The 18,941-nt window shown below is 43.4% G+C and overlaps 2 protein-coding genes and 1 non-coding gene across 6 annotated transcripts; 1 reads left to right on the top strand and 2 right to left on the bottom strand.

Annotated features, from left to right (window-relative positions):
* LOC133912445 (probable inactive receptor kinase At5g58300) lies at nt 1-5,477 on the bottom strand. 4 transcript variants are annotated; one of them, XM_062355169.1, is made up of 3 exons: nt 5,227-5,477; nt 1,445-2,812; nt 1-772 (listed from the first exon to the last, which is right to left on the bottom strand). In XM_062355169.1, the coding sequence occupies exons 2-3, from the start codon at nt 2,733-2,735 to the stop codon at nt 141-143; spliced, it is 1,923 nt and encodes a 640-aa protein (XP_062211153.1). In that variant the 5' UTR covers nt 2,736-2,812; nt 5,227-5,477; the 3' UTR covers nt 1-140. The 4 variants fall into 4 exon arrangements, with proteins under 4 accessions (XP_062211153.1, XP_062211157.1, XP_062211156.1 ...); XM_062355173.1 differs by having other exon boundaries at nt 1,445-2,809; XM_062355172.1 differs by lacking the exon at nt 5,227-5,477 and adding an exon at nt 3,002-3,483.
* A 4,865-nt stretch (nt 5,478-10,342) lies between these two features.
* LOC133912444 (ABC transporter G family member 1-like) lies at nt 10,343-18,364 on the bottom strand. The gene is made up of 7 exons (XM_062355168.1): nt 17,738-18,364; nt 12,500-13,044; nt 11,935-12,021; nt 11,712-11,840; nt 11,437-11,628; nt 11,243-11,329; nt 10,343-11,141 (listed from the first exon to the last, which is right to left on the bottom strand). The coding sequence occupies exons 1-7, from the start codon at nt 18,144-18,146 to the stop codon at nt 10,476-10,478; spliced, it is 2,115 nt and encodes a 704-aa protein (XP_062211152.1). The 5' UTR covers nt 18,147-18,364; the 3' UTR covers nt 10,343-10,475.
* On the top strand, nt 13,873-14,011 carry LOC133913906 (small nucleolar RNA Z247). Its single transcript, XR_009909141.1, has one exon. It is a non-coding gene; the product is annotated as a small nucleolar RNA Z247 (small nucleolar RNA).
* Nucleotides 18,365-18,941: the final 577 nt, after the last annotated feature.

Below are 18,941 nucleotides of genomic sequence, written 5' to 3'. Positions count from 1 at the left end.
TGGTGCCCGTGCTCAAGCTTCAGGACTACATAGGAGGTTGTCAATGTCAGGGTACATGAATTCTGAATGAATCAGAATCACAGATTAGCCTGAAAATGTGATGATTCACACAACGCAGCAACTTGCGCCGAATCAAGGAATTACACAGATGGAGGATTGGATCCCTTGAGATTGTCATTGGACGAAGTGAGGCTCTCTGAAGTGGACCGCCAGAGCTCCTCCATCATCCTGATCACCTCCACCATTGTCGGACGTCGGTCTGGAGACCTTGACGTGCATGCCATGGCGATATGGAGCATCTGGACCAGCTCATCTTCTATGTTAGGATACTTCATCAGCTCAACATCAAACACTTCAGCGGTCCACTCCTCTCGGACCACGGAATGCACCCACCTTGGTAGATCAAGCACATCATCCTGTCCCTGAGACTGAAGGGGTGCTTTGCCAGTCAGCATCTCCATGAGGAGAACACCGAAGCTGTATATGTCAGACTTATGGGTGAATTTCCTGGATTCAAAGGTCTCTGGAGCGCGGTAACCGGCGACAACTCGGGAGGTGCTGATTGGAAGACTAATCAAAGCGCTCAGCCCATAGTCTGAGACATAAGGGTTGTGATCTTGATCAAGCAGGACATTGGTTGACTTGATATTGCCATGGGTGAGCTTGGAGCCACCTTCTGCATGAATGTGTGCAATACCGTGTGCCGTTCCAAGTATAATCTTCATCCTGGTATTCCAATCTAATTGGGCCTTCTCAGCAATGCCCTTAATACCTGTTCATCAGCACTTCAGTGAGAAATACTATCAATGGACTACATGGTTATTTTGCCTTGCTATGTATCTTGGTGCAGATATGTTAAGCTAGCATATTTGGTACAAAGATCAACCAAAATTTTCAGTGAGTGGACGACACAAAATGCAGGGAGCCCTCTAACTCAATAGAAGAAAGGTACATGTGTATCTAGCCAATGTAGTAACTTCAGCAGGTAAGTTAACAATCAAACAAATCATATTTCGTACAGTATAACTTGACAAGCATAACATGCTTTTCGCATGTAAATTGGCTTTGCTAGGCCAGCAAGGACTTGTTTGGTGATATTTCTTCATAATGGATTGTTAGGCTCCTGCTCCCTCCAGTCACAAAAAGTGATGTTTTTTTTACTTCTTTTAGTCATTAAAACGCCACATTTACCACTAAACTTTATTGCCATAGATACAAAAGTATAATTCGTAACATTGTGTAAGTATTGTTATGATGGATTTACTTGTATTATTATCATATATCCAAACAATATATTATAGAGAACATCTATAATCAAAATTAATATGTCTAGACTGAATTCTAGGGTGTCACCAGGAATACTTCGCACAATTAATCTGATTGCACAATAAAATAAACTTGTAAATTATTAATGAATATGCAACAGTGAAAGGCATTAGCATACCGTGTAACAAAGCTGAGAAGCTGCCAGTAGCAATATACTCATAAACAACAAGCTTCTCATCCTTTGAGTAGTAGTAAGCACGAAGCGGTATGAGGTTTGCATGTTTGCCTACCGTCCCAATGAGCTCCATCTGCTGCTCAAATTCTTTCTTCCCTGCCACAACATCCTTTAGCCTCTTGACAACCACAATAGTGCCATCCTCAAGTAAGGCCTTGTAGGCAGTTCCATAGCTCCCTTTGCCAAGAACTTCAGCAGAAGCTCTCAGTAAATCCTCCAAGTCAAAGTTGTAACTGCATCCCTCCAGGAAAACCAACTTGTTCTTCTGAGCCATTTGGACACCACTACTGATATCCTCTTTACGCTTCTCAATCCTTTTACCATCAGTCCCCTTATCATTGTAATCCAGTCTATCTTCTTTCTTCTCCTTCCTCTTTGAAAAGCACATAGTGAACATCACAGCAGCTAGTAGAAATACAGCAAAGCCCACAACAGCAGCTGCAATTATAAAGCCTTTCCGTCCTTTCTTCTTCTGATGAGGTAATGTTGGTGATGGTGGCAGTGAAGACACTTGTGCCGGTGCCGGTGAAGGAAGAATGGAACATTCAGCAAGAGGCGGGCCACACAATTCAGGGTTCCCCAAGAATGAGCTATTTGAGAATATTTGGAGAAAGGGAGGAATGGAGCCATTTAGTTCATTGCTGCTCAGATTTAGTTGTCTTAGGCTTGGAAGTTTGAGATCAGGGATTGGTCCAGACAGAGAATTTTCTGCTAAATTCAGGACAGATAATTGGGTAAGATTCTGGAAACTTGTAGGGATTTGTCCAGTAAAATAGTTGTAGGAGAGGTCGAGTGTATTAAGGCTTGGAGAGAAAAAAGAAGGCAAATCTCCTGACAGTTCGTTGTGTTGAAGAAATATAGAATTCAAAGAAGGTAGTGAGGCGATATCAGATGGAAGGTTTCCACTCAGACGATTGGACCTCAGGCTTAATACTTGGAGAGACACAAGCCTGCCAAGAGTATTAGGAGGAATGGCACCAATCAGACCAGCACCTGGTACCCTAAGCTCCGATATACGTGATCGATCCGCTGAGCATGTTACACCATGCCATGAACACAATGAGGTATTTTGACCCCAGTTAAGCTTGTTGCCATGGTAGACTGCAGAGGCAAAAGAAAGGAGTGCTTGCTTCTCAGAGGCTATGTCTGCCGAAGCAAACGGGACAAATAGTGACAGCAAAAGATGTAGACTGAGCAGTAGAAGCAGGGAGTCTCTAAGATTTAGATGATCCATAACTGATTTCCCTGAACCAAGATGATTAAATGAGCACCAACATCATCTGTTCATATCCGAGAAAAAAACCAAGCCTTCTGCAACAAATACAAAAAGGTTAGTGCCGAAATATGAAAATTGAAAGTACAACTTCAAAAACAACACAGTTTTAACTCATCATACTCTGAAGAAAGTATGCATGTGCTGAGCCCAGAAGGAAGAACGGGTGCTTATGTGCAAGCACGCGTGCCCGTGAGCTGTGGAAGCCACAGTGAAGAAGCACTTACCCACAAGAGGTTCACGCTATGGAAATACCAAGGTACTTTCGAAGGAAAGAATTTTCATCAAAGTCTAAGAAATATAAAATCTTTGTTCCAAACTAGTGCAGAATGCTTTTGCATAAAGAAATAAAATAATGCTGGGAAAGTTGTTATCCTGCGAAATTGCTCAGTGTGAACGGTAAACTGTGAAGCCTGCCTGTTCTCCCTTTTAGAGGGGCTTAGCAGACAACTTTACCGAACCTTCTCAATCACTAAACTACTAAAGAGATTCTTCTCTATTACCACGAAGCAATGTTAGATCACGGGGAATAAAGAAAATCAGTAGCTAGTCAACACAAGGGACAAGGATTCTACTTCAAAGAATGGCTAAGAAGTCGCGGCGGCAAGGAAGAAAATAGAATTTGAAGGCCAAAAAAATTACTGAAATGGTAGGGCCGACATTTAGGGCTTGCTTGGTTGGGCTTTTGGCTTTTCTAGCTTATGATATTTTGTTATTGGTTTTTGCAATAAATTTTTAGCTTCTTATCTCACAAAAATAAGAAAAACTCCTATTAATCAGCTTCTAAGCTTTCACTTTATTTCCTTAGAAACCAGTTTTTCAGTATTCCAAAAAATAGCTCACAGCTAGGTAGCTTGATTTGGCTTAAGAAGCAGAAAAAAGCCGAACCAAATAGACTCTTAAAGAAAAAGCCGAAAGGCATCAATAAAAGCAGTGAAAGAAAAGACAATGCAAGAAGTGAGCTGAAGCACAGCTGTTCGAGCCTCAAAGAGAGCATATCACATCATGCATGACTTTCTTGAATGAAATAAAGTATGCTTGACACAAGTATGTTCAAACAAAAATATTTAAGTTAAACTATGATATAGGTGTTCAGCCTAGACTATAGAGCAGAGCACGCTAAGTTAACTGCAGAACACAGCACGCCTAAGCTCACAGCCCAAGCACCAAATGATTGCTGTTTTGAACTAATCAATACCAGCCAAATCAACATAATAATCATCTATACAGCCCGCACCAAATGATACGCATTTAGGATAAAAAAAACTTGGCAGCCGTACGCCCATACAGCCCGCCATAGTGCAGCACGTAAGGCAATGGCCACTACAGAAAAGCTACTTGATCAGAGAATGCCACTAAAAAAGGTGAAAGAAAGGTGGGACAAACAAAAGGCAGTTCTTTTGGCCCATTTGGCGAAGGAAAAAAAACTGGAATACTCTAGCCTAACTAAAAATGTGAACTGGGGAAGCTAGGGCAGTGGCAAAGGTAAGTTTGTGCAGGAGATGAGCCGGAGTGAGACTGCACATGCAACTGAACGCACGGGTTTTCATTTTGCAGCATTGTTTACTGATAACAAGATCTTGATTAGTGTAGAGTTGTTTAATCTCCACCTAAAAAGATCATTTTTTTAATTCCAGAGAACAATCGAGTTCTGGGCAGTCAGTCCTCCAAAACCCAATGCAAAGGACATGATTTCGTGAAGGGTTCGCAGTCCACACCTTTCCATCCCCAACAACTGATGAAAACCAGTGTCGCCATGTGTGAATTACTACCGTGGTACGATGGCTTGAGATATATGGTACTGCTACTAGATCCACCACTGTACAACAAATTTAGCAAACTTAGCTAATGAAAAGATCAAAATCTACAGTTGTGACAAATGCTGGTGACCTGAAACGATATCAAAACGTAGCGGAACATTTGGGATTGTTGTAGCTCAAATTTGCATGTCTGATATCCAAACAAACTTGCTACTGATTCCTGGCAACTCATTTGCACCCGAAAAATCGGTCTATGAACTTAACAAGAAAAAAATTGCACCGAGGAAAACTGTTCTCTGAACCTACCAAGAAAAGAGTTACACCGAGAAAAACTGTTCTTTCGAGCTTCCAAAACGGCAATAATAAAATGCAGAGAATCGAGTCCAGTGACTGAAGGTTTAAAGGGGAGAGCAGCAGCAACGCCCGTTTTGAATGCAGAACCAGCAATGGCTCATTTAATCGTACTGCAGAAAAAGGACAAACACGGCCATTAAGAATCAATGCATCCTGGCTATCACAATTCCAGAAAGCATTGCATCTCTCTCTCTCTCTCTCTCTCTCTCTCTCTCTCTCTCTCTCTCTCTCTCTCTCTCTCTCTCAGGAACAGCAACAATAATCCATAGAAAAGAGCACAGGGAAAACTAGGAAATCAAAAGACTCTCAAATGCCAAGGCCGAAGAGAGGAGCAGTACCTCCACCGCGTGCGGAACCCGGAAGGCGGAAATGATTCTTCAAACGGAGGCGGCGGCTTGAACTTGACCTATGGCGGAATCTGTGCGCGGAGAGAGATGGTGCGATGCGCTGTGTTGCTGTGATCAGCGGAGAGGGAGATGAAGAGGAGCGTCCAAAACGAGGACTGGGCAGGCACTGGCAGCCAGAGCCGCAGCTGCTGGGTGCGGCACGCTCTTATTGCTTTCCTAACTGCTACTGACCCAGGCTCAAGCACGGTTCTCGGCAGGTTGTGCTGTAGTCGTGTAGTACCGATCATCTTACTATTACACCAAACCCAACAGGTTCTTTTCGTGGTCTAGATTTTCGATGTGAAAGGATTCCTGTTTCCTTCAGCGCTTCCAACTGTTTTCCTTCATAGTTCTCTTCACGACGAGATTCTCAGGTCATTCCTTTCAGAACGGGATTCTCTCTCCGTTCCCTTCGCAATTCCCCTCGAAGGGAAGCTGTTGGAGATGAGAGGAAATAAAGGGAATAGGAACGGGAAGGAAATCGGGAAGGGAACGAAATGAAGGGAATATAGTTAGGGGTAATCTAGTGTCATATTACCTGATAATATCTAGTGTCTCACGTTTTATATTAAAAAGATTAAAAAATAAATATAAAAAAATAGTAATACATATCGTGTCTTTTTTTTTATCGTGCCGAAACATGCACGACGCAAAGCCATCATGTCGTGCCAGCATATCTATCGTACTAAAGTCCTAAGCACGGTATAACCATCGTATTTATACTGTGCTAGTTTGATCCAAAATATTTAGTGTCATATTGTGCTTTAAGCCGTATCAAAACTCGTGCCACAGATGACGTAAGAATGATACAACCTAAGTTCTAGCTCTAGTGTAGCCCAATAAAGTACATATTTGGTTCCATCCAACAACATCACTGACATGTCCAAGTAAATTAAGATAGGTTAGAGATGAAATTCAATAAGATTCACTAATAAAAAGATAAAAAATATATTAGTAATAGTAATAAAAGGAGACCGATTAGCCAAGTTATAGTTTGAATATGCGGATTGCTAATTTTTATGTGCCATATGATATTTTTTCCGAGATATTTCATTCCTTAAGTCTTCCTTTACTACCAGAATGTCTAAATGTTTCTCGGATTCTTGAAAAACTAAACTGTTCTCTATGAATTCTTGTTTAACTTATGCGAAACTCCTACAAATCGAACGGTGCGTAGGCCATTGGATGGTCAAAGACACTCTACTACAGTAGTAGTACTACATTATTAGCACATACTACAACTGATCAGCATCACTGCAACATATTTTCGTTACGGCTTTCCCCTGTTTCGTACTCGATAAGATTATCGCATCATCGAAAGCTTACAAGCAGAAAGAGAAGAATTGATCGGAGGTTCAGCGGCAATTGCGGGAGACAGATATCAATAATTATGACATCATGGCCCATGGACAAGACTTTTTTTGACTGCGCAGCAACTGTTTGGTTGAATAAACGTGGCCCATGGCCCCATGCAATCGGGCGGCTTGTATAAAAAAATCAATTGTGTAGGCAACTATCATCCTGACTTACCGTGAATTTGTGTTTTACTTTACCATAACCCTTATTTATATCACTACTATGCATGTTTCTTTATAGACATAATTCGAATTAAGCCTATCACAACAATATTTTTATATATTCAGGCACAATATGATCATCCATTTGCTCCATTTTATATAGATTCTACTCTATATGCACTTCTTCTTGTTTTTCTTTTCTATTCCAATTAAATAATTTTTTGTTTTGGTTGATAGGTCACACTTCATTATCTACGCGAACAGCAGACTACGCCTTTTTTGTCACCTTCCTAACGTCCCGATTTTATCTATATGATTCAAGCCCAGTGCAACAGAACCCATATCCTTATGTACTGTTTCACTTATATATCTTACTCTATAGATCAATGACTTTGTTGACGTTTGTTGTCGCTGTTAGAGGATGTGATTCCATCATCAGTGATTTGCAAGCTACACTACTGCTGGAGATTACGGATCCACCAAACTCGTGCAGCATCACCTATATCATCTCCTATATCATCTCCTACTGATCCTTGTCTCCACCGATGTTGTGGTTATACGGGCCGCTAGGCATATCTTTTTTGTTAGATCTACCTCGGTAATCTGCCATTGTATATGTGATTCGAGCTCATCTCTCGCTTCAACACTACTACATTTTGTGACATACCTAGGCGTCAATGTCCCCCGCCTGACCCCGCACTCATCCCCTTCTGCTGCTGCAGGCGAACAAAAGCGCCGGCCAGTCAAATCGCCAGTCCATCTACATCGTCTAGTATGGAGAGAGAGAAGGTTATATTGTTTCTTTTTGGTTAAGCGACTGTTTATTTTTTTTTTCCACGATCTGAATAGATTAGTCATTCTCTTGTATTGGGTCTATTTTTTTTTCCTTTTACACCTCTCGTATTGACCTATGTTTCTATTTTTTTCTTTATTCTATTATTTTTAACATCAAAAGATTATTTGAATTGTAACTTTGAACTCTTAAATGTCTGCAGAGTGCAACAAACTTATAAATTAATCAACTTATGTTGTCTTTTTTTAGGCAGTATTTGGCTTTATTTTTTTAATAGTTGAAGAGGTGGGCAATAGAGAAGCAGATATGATTATTTTAGGTTTACTTTTTTTAATGTGTGAGCGGAAGCAACCAAATTAGCAACTCATATGTCACAACCATTTAACCGAACACCTTATGTGCATGTAACAAAACAACACCTTTGCATCAAGCCATACACACAACTGGCTATCCAATTGGTCCAACAACAAAGTTTTTTCATCCCTATCATATCAACATCCACACATCAATGAACACATGTATGCCTCTCATGCCAACTCATAAATATAAGCAGCTATGCCTCTCATGCCAATTCATACATACCATCAACTCATGCAACAACTAAGTGGACTACATCAATCCCGGCAGCAGAGGATCAAATCCGAGTGGTGTCAATGCAAAAATATGTCGACTCCAACAGGAGGGATAAAACTCAAGCCATCACGGTGTGAAAAAGGTCTATTTGAACCACAATGATAGCTAGCCAGCAGGGGTAGATGGGAATAGTATCGAGAAAAGACTAAGGAGAAGCAATTTCGGTCCTAATGTAATTAATAGGCCACTGTGTTCACATGTCAATTCCTCCCTATGGTTCTTTCTTGAAACTCTATGAGCATGGCATGAGTCCAAAGCTACACAGCATGAAGAAATTGATTATGGTGATGATGCAAGTAAAATAACGACAAGTGATGATGTGAGTTTTGTAATATATCATTTTCTTATGGCAACAAGATGGCAATTGTCTAAAATTGTTTGGTAATTAAAAAGATAAAATATTTCAAGTTCGACAACAAATGAATCGCCAATTGGAGGTTGGTGGCAGACGAGGAAGACATCATCAACATCAGCTACATCAATAAGAATGCAATGGGTTAAAACATAGACATAGATGAGCAAACTGAGATTCAACAGTAGCACAAGTATGTTGGGTGCCAAAGCAGTCGCCCTGGTTAAGTGTGTGTATGTCTTTTGATGTTGGATTCCTTAATGTCATCATAGCGCAATTGGCGGCCCATTGATAATAGCTATATCAACAATAAAGACAATCAGTTGCAGTAGTGCTCCACATGCCTACCATAAATGGCTAGAATGGCATGGCTGGCCGACATATTATAATAGAACTTTCCTCGTGACAGCAAGATGACTGCAAACTATGGGATCCCATGAAAAATTCATACCACCATGGCTCATGATTTGATAATCGGACATCATTTGATTCATCCACCAATGATATCCAACAATCAGCCCTAGATACATCTAAACACAAGATTATACTACAGTTTGAACATATATATTTTTGGTAGATTGTACATGTATTAAGCTCTTTGCTTTTGTTTATGTAAATGTAATATTGTGATGATTACAAACTCAAATACATAGTAGCAACATTTTTGTGTATACAATGAATTTTGCATAATCTCTTTATATTTGCGTACCAATTTAATTATTCATAGTTCTACGGGCATCCTAAATGCACATGATTCGTATGCATAAGCAAAACCTTTGGAATTTAATATTATTGGAAATTTACTGTGATTGGAAATTGGTCGGAAATGCCAAATGACAAGCAGCCACCATCACGTGACTGTTCATAATAAAAACACTTATTAGTAGATCGAACCAGTCTTTAACTGCTTAATCCCAGTGAAAAGAGTCTGCTTATTGTTTATTCAGCTCCTTGACAGGTTGAAATTTTTAGTTTTTTTTTTGGGCAATCATCTTGAAAAGTATAATTGTGGAAATTATAATGGTCTAGCCGTGTAATTTGTGCGACCGGGCCATGTTGCTAGTAATTATAAAAAGTAACCGGTAAGGTTGATCATGCTAATAAGGTGGCTAGTATCGCTGTAATATTTTATCATGATAATCCTTGATACATGAACTCTTTTTATATATATTTGATTTTTATAATAATTTCATTTTTTAGGAATATATTTAATATGAATCCTTCTTTATTCTATCCTAACCATATTTTCAATTATTTTTTATTTTATTTTATTTGGACTCTTTATGTAGATATTTTGCTTACCAAACCATATAGAAATAGAACTGCTATTTTTTATAATTTTAATTCCAAATTTAGCTATTTACTAATCATATTTGATATAGACTTTTTGGTTTAATCTAGACCGTTATATGTTTATAATAATGATTGATCTAAATCTTTTCTTTTTTCAATTAACTTGTTAATTTTGTAGCCTTGAGAGCGAACGTGGATGTTCCTTTTCCCTCTTAAATAATAATATAATAGATAGATTATTATTTATTTTATTTTATTTGGACTCTTTTATGTAGATATTTTGTTTTCCAAACCGTATGAAAATCGAATTGTTATTTTTTTATAATTTTTAATTCGAATTTAGTTGTTTATTAATCGTATTTGATATTGATTTCTTGGTTTAATCTCGACCGTTAAATATTCATAACAATGAGTAGTATATATCTTTTTTTCTGATTAACGTGATAATTTTGTGATCTTGAAAACGAATTGATATTTTTTCTCCTTTAAATAATAATATAATAGATAGATGTTAAAATATATATATTAAAGACTGTATCCATGTCCTAGCTCACATACAAAAGAGAATATCACACATCCAAAGAAGCCATCGCGTGTCGTCGATCGCCGTGGATCATGGACTGCCGGAGCCCTGCTCGGCGACATGTACCGGCGCGGTGTTCCTGAACTTGAACCCCTTCACCATGGGCTTCACCTTCTCAGTGAGCTTGACGATGGCCAAAAACAGCACCCTGTACAGCACAACCATGCCGCACAGGATGGCGAGGTCGACCCACTTGCTATACCCCAGCTGCACCTGCCAGATGTCCCTCAGGATCTCGACGCCGGAGATGGTGGGGGCGCCGCCGGCGAGGTTGTTTGGGAAGGTGAGGCCCAGGAACTCGTTCTTGTAGAACCCCTGGTTGGCGTACTTGTGGAAGGAGATGTAGTACATGGGGTAGCGCCACACCGGCTTGGGCAGGTCGTTGGGGAGGCGGAAGAAGCCGCCGTTGAGCATCATGACGCCCTGGATGCCGGCGCCGGTGATGATGCCCATAAGGAAGTCGGGGACGACGCTGGCCACGATCATCATGAGTCCCTCCACGACCATCATGGTCGTGAAGAGCACCAGGGCGAAGTAGGCGAAGTGGCCGAAGCTGCTCTGGAGGCCGACCAGGTAGTAGGCCATGGCGCCCGGCACGACGGAGATGAGAGCCAGGTACGGCGCCGCCGACACCGTGTTCGCGATCGCGAAGGACGTCACGCCGTAGTGCCCGTTCAGCCTCTCCCGCCCAAAGATCTGCATTATTGGATAATTGAAGGCATGATTAGATCAGATTAGATGAAGAATGAATAATATTACGGCCATCAATGAGTGAGCGAGCTGAGGCTGAGCTGAACCTTCATGTCCTCGACGAAAGAAGGGAAGCCTCCGATGGCCATGAACGTGAGGAAAGCGGCGACGAAATTTAGCATGGAGCCACGAGCCTGCAGAGTTTTTCAGCCATACACTTAGTACTACACATCCTGCATACATATCGATTGGATGCACGATGATGAACGAAAATTAAATAATGGATCCGGCTTTTACTTACCAGGATCGATCCGTAGGTGTGGCCAACATCGTAGAAGATGGTGCCGGCGCAGAGGCAGAGCATGATGTAAATGGCTAACCGCAGCCAGTAGTAGCCCAGGTCCCTGTACATGTTCACAAAGGACCTCTTGGTGAGCACGAATGATTGCGTCAGGAAGCTGGGCTGCCATTCCTTCTTCACCACCGCCCCTGCCTGCGAAAAGAAGGGGAATGGAATTTGTTAATTTTGGCTGTCACAGTGCAATGGTAGAATGCAGAGTGTGATGTAGGCCTTACGTTTTCGCGCATATCGGCGATCTGCCTCGTCACTTTCTCCAAGTGGGTGGAGGATTGATACGAGTTCACCAGCGTGTCGATTGTCTGGGCAGTGGTCATTTTCTCACCGTTCAGGCCTTCTTCGATATCCTGACGAACACAACATGTACATTTTCAGATAGTTATTAAGGTGGCAAAAAGAGTTGCAAAAAATGTAACTCTCGTGAAGTCGTGATGTGCTCACCTTGTCGAAGTCCTTGTTGATGGTCCTCAGGAAGTGGTCTGAAGGGTTCATCAGTGATGGGCAGGGGAACCCGCTCAGAGCGAAGAACTGCACGAAATGAAGTAGATGCTTATTAATTTCCAATCCGACAGTGGCAGGAATTTCTTCAGTACTACTAGTATTATTCTGCTTATTAAAACCAGATGCAGAAGGCTACAAGTTTAAACGCCTCTAGCCGGTCCGGTCACTGTGTAAGCGCAATCAATTTGACCTGTGTGCTTCTGTTGTGACGAAGGTTAGCGCCACAAATTTGTTCCTACCAAGACTAATATTCCCGTGATGCAACGCAGTTCATATTTTCTACAGGCCTGTCTAACTTCCTAACTTGAAAGTGAGTCCACCGACTAGGGCTGGCTTCCATGCATGTCCAAACACGTACGTCTGCCTAGCCATAACTGCTCCACCTCCATTAATTCTATTTTATACTGCGCGAGCTCCCGCTTGGCCGAAGATAATGGAGCTTAGCCGCCGCGCGCGTACATGCGATTCATCAGCAGCAACAAGTGATAATGGTTATTGTACGCACCTGGTTGGTCTCGGAGGCGGCGCCGAAGAAGACGGTCTTGCCGTAGGCGAGGAGGCAGAGGCCGTGGAAGAGCCCGAACACCTCGGTGCTGGGCTGGTGCACGGCGGCGACGACGGTCATGCCCTCGCGGCGCGCGAGACGCGCGATCCTGCTCATCACGTGGTACGAGGCAGCGCTGTCGAGCCCGCTGGTGGGCTCGTCCAGGAACAGCAGCGCGGGGCGCGTGAGGATCTCCATGCCGATGCTGACGCGCCGGCGCTGCCCGCCGCTGATGCCCTTGTGCATCCACCCACCGATGCGCGTGTCCGCCGCGCCCTCGAGACCCATCTCGCGCAGCGTCTCCTCCGCGCGCTCCCGCTTGGCCGCCGCGGTCATCGCGCTGGGAAGCTGCAGCTGCGCCGAGTAGTGCATCGCCTCCCGCACCGTCAGTGTCGTCATCAGCACGTCGTCCTGCGTCACGTACGCCGATGTTCCATACGCTGGCTTCTGCCTCCGGCCATTGATCAGAATGTCTCCCTTCTGGCTCACGTTAGAACCTAGTCTCCCTGTAACCACAGAAATGCAACATGATATCAAGGCTAGAGAACAGATCGAATAGAGAAGGCTGACACATGTCCATCCGTGCTCAGAACAAATTCCTAAGTCGATTCACGTGTATATAGATATGTAGTACGTGTTAACGAATAGTGTTGTAATCTGTTGATAATTTGTTAGAGCCTAGAATATCTAAACTAACAGATTATGTTTGTTGTACTCTAGATTATGTACAAGTCTATAAATACAAGAGCTAAAGGCCACGGCAAATTAGCCTGGCATCTCCATCTTCTTCCTCCTTCTAATTTCACATGGTACCAGAGCCCAAACAAATCTCCACCGAGATGAGTTCCTCGTCAACCACCAACGTCTTCTCCACGCCCAATTTCAGCCATATGATCCATGTCAAGCTCACTCGAGATAATTATCTCGTTTGGAAAACCCAACTCCTCCCATACCTCCGTAGCCAGCAACTTCTAGGCTATGTAGATGGTTCAATCACCGCTCCGGCGAAGATGACAGATGGGATCAATGAGAAGGGAGAGCGCATCGGCATACAAGTGCCGAATCCGGCGTATCATAATTGGCTCGTCCAAGATCAGCTTGTCCTCAGTGCTTTGCTCTCCTCTCTTTCTGAGCAGGTGCTCGGACAGGTGCATGGCCTTGAGACTTCCCGCGAAGTGTGGGTCGTCCTTGAGGGCTTGTTCTCTGCCGGAACACGCGCGCGCACTTTGCAGATCAAACGTCAGCTTTCCACCATCCAGAAGAAAGATCAGTCCATGGTGGAATTCTACAACAAGGTGAAGAACCTTGCTGATTCTCTGGCCGCCATTGGCAGGCCACTTGAAGAAGAAGAGGTTGTCGGGTATCTTCTCACGGGTCTCGACTCCGAGTATGATCCGGTGGTGGCATCGCTGACTACCAGGAGCGATGCACTCTCCCTCACTGATGTCTACGCCTACCTCCTCAACTATGAGATGCGCCTGGAACATCAGAACACGGTGCAAGGTAATGGATATGCCAATTTTGTTTCTCGTAACAGACGCAACAATGGTAACCGTGGCCGTGGTCGTGGTCGCGGCCGTGGCAGAGGAGGAGATCAGTCTCATGATCAGGAGGACAATAGGCCGACCTGTCAAGTCTGCAAAAAGAAAGGGCACACTGCTCTCAAGTGCTATCATCGGTTTGATCACTCCTACCAAGCTGAAGATCCAAGAGTTGCTGCTGCTGCGTCATTAGTGCCGTCCTATGGAGTTGATCCCAACTGGTATGTAGACACAGGTGCTACAGACCACATCACGAATGAACTTGACAAGATGTCCATGAAGGAGAGGTACACCGGCAAAGAGGTAGTGCAGACTGCAGATGGTTCAGGTATGAAAATACTTCACATTGGGCAATCATGCATCCAAACTCCATCTAAGCCACTCTACCTAAAAAATGTGCTTCATATACCCAAAGCCTCACGAAAATTACTATCTGTTCATCAATTTGCCAATGATAATCATGTATTCTTTGAATTTCATCCTGACCGTTTCCTCATTAAGGATCTATGCACGAAGAAAGTTCTGCTTCAAGGAGGGTGTAGAGATGGGTTGTACCCTGTCTCACCACAAGGTCACCGAAGTCCAAAAACATCCTTCACCAGCATCAAACCATCGGTTTCAATATGGCATTCAAGGCTTGGTCATCCTTCTGCTCCTGTCATCCAAGAAGTTCTGCGTTCCAATAAATTACCATGTCTTTCATCCTTGAATAAAATGTCAGTTTGTGGTCCATGTCAATTAGCTAAGAGTCATCAGCATCCATATATGTCGACTCATGATAGATCTATGTCACCACTCAAACTTGTATTTACTGATGTGTGGGGTCCAGCTCACACCTCTGTCAATGGGTCAAAATACTATGTTAGTTTTATAGATGACTTTAGCAAATTCACCTGGATCTACTTGCTTCGTCACAAATCTGATGTTTTCAAAGTGTTTGTTCAGTTTCAGAAACAAGTAGAACGTCTTCTGAACAAGAACATTGTTTGTGTTCAGTCAGACTGGGGTGGAGAGTATCAAAAACTTCACTCTTTCTTTGATCGTGTTGGTATTACACATTGCGTTTCTTGTCCACACACACACCAACAAAATGGAGCAGCAGAACGTAAGCACAGGCATATCGTTGAAGTTGGCTTAGCTTTGTTAGCACAAGCCTCGATGCCTGTTCGCTTTTGGGACCATGCTTTTCAAACAGCCTGTTTCTTGATTAATCGTTTGCCCAGCACAGTGATCAACAATTCTACACCCCTTGAACTTCTTCTCGGCACCAAACCAGACTACAATATCATGCGTACCTTCGGTTGTGCATGCTATCCAAACTTAAGGCCGTACAATGCACACAAACTGCAATTCAGATCAGCTGAATGTGTGTTTGTTGGCTATAGTCAAATGCATAAAGGCTACAAGTGTTTGCACAGATCCACTGGTCGGGTGTATATTTCTCGTGATGTCGTGTTTGATGAAACACTTTTTCCCTTCTCTGATAACAATTTAGCTAGAACTCAGTCACCGATTACTATCGATTCCATTCTTTTACCCTCTGTCCATATCTCAGCCACACCTAACTCTGAACCTGCTTGCCCAATTGAAGTACTTTCAGACTCTGTTCCTGTGCAGGCTCACTCTTTTGATGCAGGGCCTCAATCGGCAGAAGGGAGTCACAATGCTGAAACTGATAATACTGCAGGAACTGCTGGAAATCAAGATGCTGTTGACAACAGAGTTGTTTCAGACAGAACGGTTTCTGAAGAATCTGAACCTGAGGGTACTGTTGGTGCTCAAGGTGTTGTCGTCCACACAGCAGCTCCTGAACCTGAAAATATCAATCCAGCTCCAGTGTCTCGTATGAGGACTCGACTTCAGGACAACATTCGTGTGCCCAGGGTCAGGACAGATGGGACTATACCCTATTCATTTATTGCTGTCAAAGAACCAACCACACACATTGAAGCAGCAAAGAGTATAGAGTGGAAAGAAGCCATGGATTGTGAGTTCAATGCTCTGCTAAAAAATAAAACCTGGCATCTTGTTCCACCAACAAAAGGTCTGAATGTGATTGGTTGTCGCTGGGTGTTCAAGCTTAAAAGAAAATCAGATGGTACTGTAGAAAGGCATAAGGCAAGACTAGTTGCTAAAGGGTATAAGCAAAGATATGGAGTGGATTATGATGATACTTTTAGTCCGGTCATAAAGCCAACAACCATCAGGTTGATTCTTTCTATCGCAGTATCTCGTGGCTGGAGTTTGAAGCAGTTAGATATTCAAAATGCATTTTTGCATGGCTTCTTAAAAGAGGATGTGTATATGCAGCAGGCTCCAGGATATGAACATCCACACTATCCTCATTATGTTTGCAAACTTGACAAGGCCTTATATGGCTTGAAACAAGCTCCTAGAGCCTGGAATGCAAGGCTCAGCAATAAGCTGCAAGATCTCGGTTTTCAAGTCTCCAAAGCTGACACTTCCTTGTTTATATTCAGAAAAGGTAGTGTTATCATATACTTGCTCGTTTATGTCGATGACATTATAGTGATAGGTTCTTCACAGGAGGCAGTGACAAGGTTGGTGCAGCAATTGCAACATGATTTTGCAGTCAAAGATTTAGGTGCACTGAATTATTTCCTTGGCATTGAAGTCAATTCAGTGAAGGAGGGAATTGTCCTTACACAGCAGAAATATATTCGAGAATTGCTTCACAAAGCTGGGATGACTGACTGCAAAACTGTGGCAACTCCGATGAGTATTTCTGAGAAATTATCAGCACATGAGGGAGAACCATTATCCGAAGCTGAGTCAACTCGGTATCGCAGTATAGTAGGAGCACTGCAATATCTCACCCTCACCAGGCCTGACATAGCCTTTTCAGTGAACAAAGTGTGTCAGTTTTTGCACTCTCCATCCATGATGCACTGGACTGCAGTAAAACGAATTCTTAGATATCTCAAGAATACACTGAAGATTGGACTTGTCATCCGTCAGTCAAGATCAACACTGGTCAGCGCCTTCTCTGATGCAGATTGGGCCGGCAGTGTTGATGATCGTCGTTCTATAAGTGGCTTTGCTGTATACTTCGGTGAAAATCTAATCTCTTGGAGTTCAAGAAAGCAAGCTACGGTTGCTAGATCAAGTACCGAGTCAGAGTACAAAGCCTTGGCTAATGCGATGGCAGAGATTATATGGTTGCAATCCTTGCTTGGTGAGTTGGGTGTATTTCAGAACAGACCACCATGTCTCTGGTGTGACAACCTCGGAGCTACGTACTTGTCTGCAAACCCAGTGTTTCATGCACGTACTAAGCACATCGAAGTTGATTTTCATTTTGTGCGAGAAAAGGTAGCGTGCAAAGCACTGGAGATTCGATTCATTGCTTCTCAAGATCAAGTAGCAGACATTTTTACAAAGGCTCTAGCAGTGAAGCCATTTACAACACTTCGGCACAATCTCAATCTATCAGTGCCCGGTTGAGATTGAAGGAGGGTGTTAACGAATAGTGTTGTAATCTGTTGATAATTTGTTAGAGCCTAGAATATCTAAACTAACAGATTATGTTTGTTGTACTCTAGATTATGTACAAGTCTATAAATACAAGAGCTAAAGGCCACGGCAAATTAGCCTGGCATCTCCATCTTCTTCCTCCTTCTAATTTCACAGTACGTACCTGCCAAGGCATCAAGAAGGGTGGACTTGCCGCAGCCGGACGGGCCCATGATGGCGAGTACCTCGCCGGAGTGCGCGTACCCGTTGAGGCCGCAGAGGATGGGGACGTGGCCGCCCTTGCCACCGGCCGCGGAGACCCAGAGGTCCTCCCAGGCGATCACGACGCCTTGATCGGTCCGGCGCAGGGACTTGTCGCGAACGAAGCCGTCCCCGTTCTCCGCCACACTGATCTCCAGCGAGGGCGGCGGCGGCGGGAACGAGCTCCCGCTGCCGAAGGGGAACCCGTCGGCGCTGCGCATGGAGGCGCCGTGCTCGGAGGCCGCGTCGTGGGCTGCGTGGTTCTGCCGCCGCGGCGGGCTCGGCGTCCACCTCGGCACAGCGGGGAGGTGCTGCTGCTGCTCGGAAGCCATGTCTCGGAATGCTAATGACTTGACTGGCGTGTGGGGAATCGATCTTGAGCTAGCTAGCGAAGCCTTGGAGACCTGGGAGGAGCTAGGCTGGGTTTCGCTTCCTTGCTGTGGCTGTGGGTGTGTGATCGATGGTGGATTGGTGGGTGGTGCCGAGCTTAAATAGAGGAGAGGGGCATGCACGTACGCGCCGCCGGCGAAATGGGGTGGTTGGTTGGGTCATGTGCAATCCAAGTGGATTAGATCATCTTGACATGGTGTTTGAACAGGGGAGCGGGTCAAGCGATCGAGCAGTTTAATTACGACCTTCCTTCCTTCCTTGGACCATGTTGTTCTCCACTTGCTTTTTGGCTGGGAAGGATGTGCCGTACCACTACAGTGTTGCTCGGGGATCATGTGGTACATTTAATTTTAATAGTGTACCTCATAAAAATTGGTAATGAAAATTAATGTCAACGCGGTTGCTATTGGCTATTGCTAGTACGTCATTTTCATTTGGGGAAATGCTATGCATACTATTAGAGTAGAGAAGAATGGAGAGAGATTGAACTTGAGAATAGAGTTAATTCGTTTTTTGTTTCATTGATTGTTGGCGTTTATATACGGGATGAAAAGGGTGCTGTTAGGAGACATTCCTCGACGGACACAAATAAATAACTGCAATTAGCATAACTGCTAATTGATCATAATTCTTAACACTCCTTCTGATCAATTTCGTTATATGTATATAGCGCAATAAAATCTCCTCTAAAAACCTGTAGGAAAAATATAAAGAGAAATATAATTGTGACATGCTAT

This window comes from Phragmites australis, chromosome 3, assembly GCF_958298935.1.
Source record: "Phragmites australis chromosome 3, lpPhrAust1.1, whole genome shotgun sequence".
Lineage (NCBI taxonomy): Eukaryota > Viridiplantae > Streptophyta > Magnoliopsida > Poales > Poaceae > Phragmites > Phragmites australis.
This window is presented reverse-complemented; position numbering and strand designations above follow the sequence as displayed.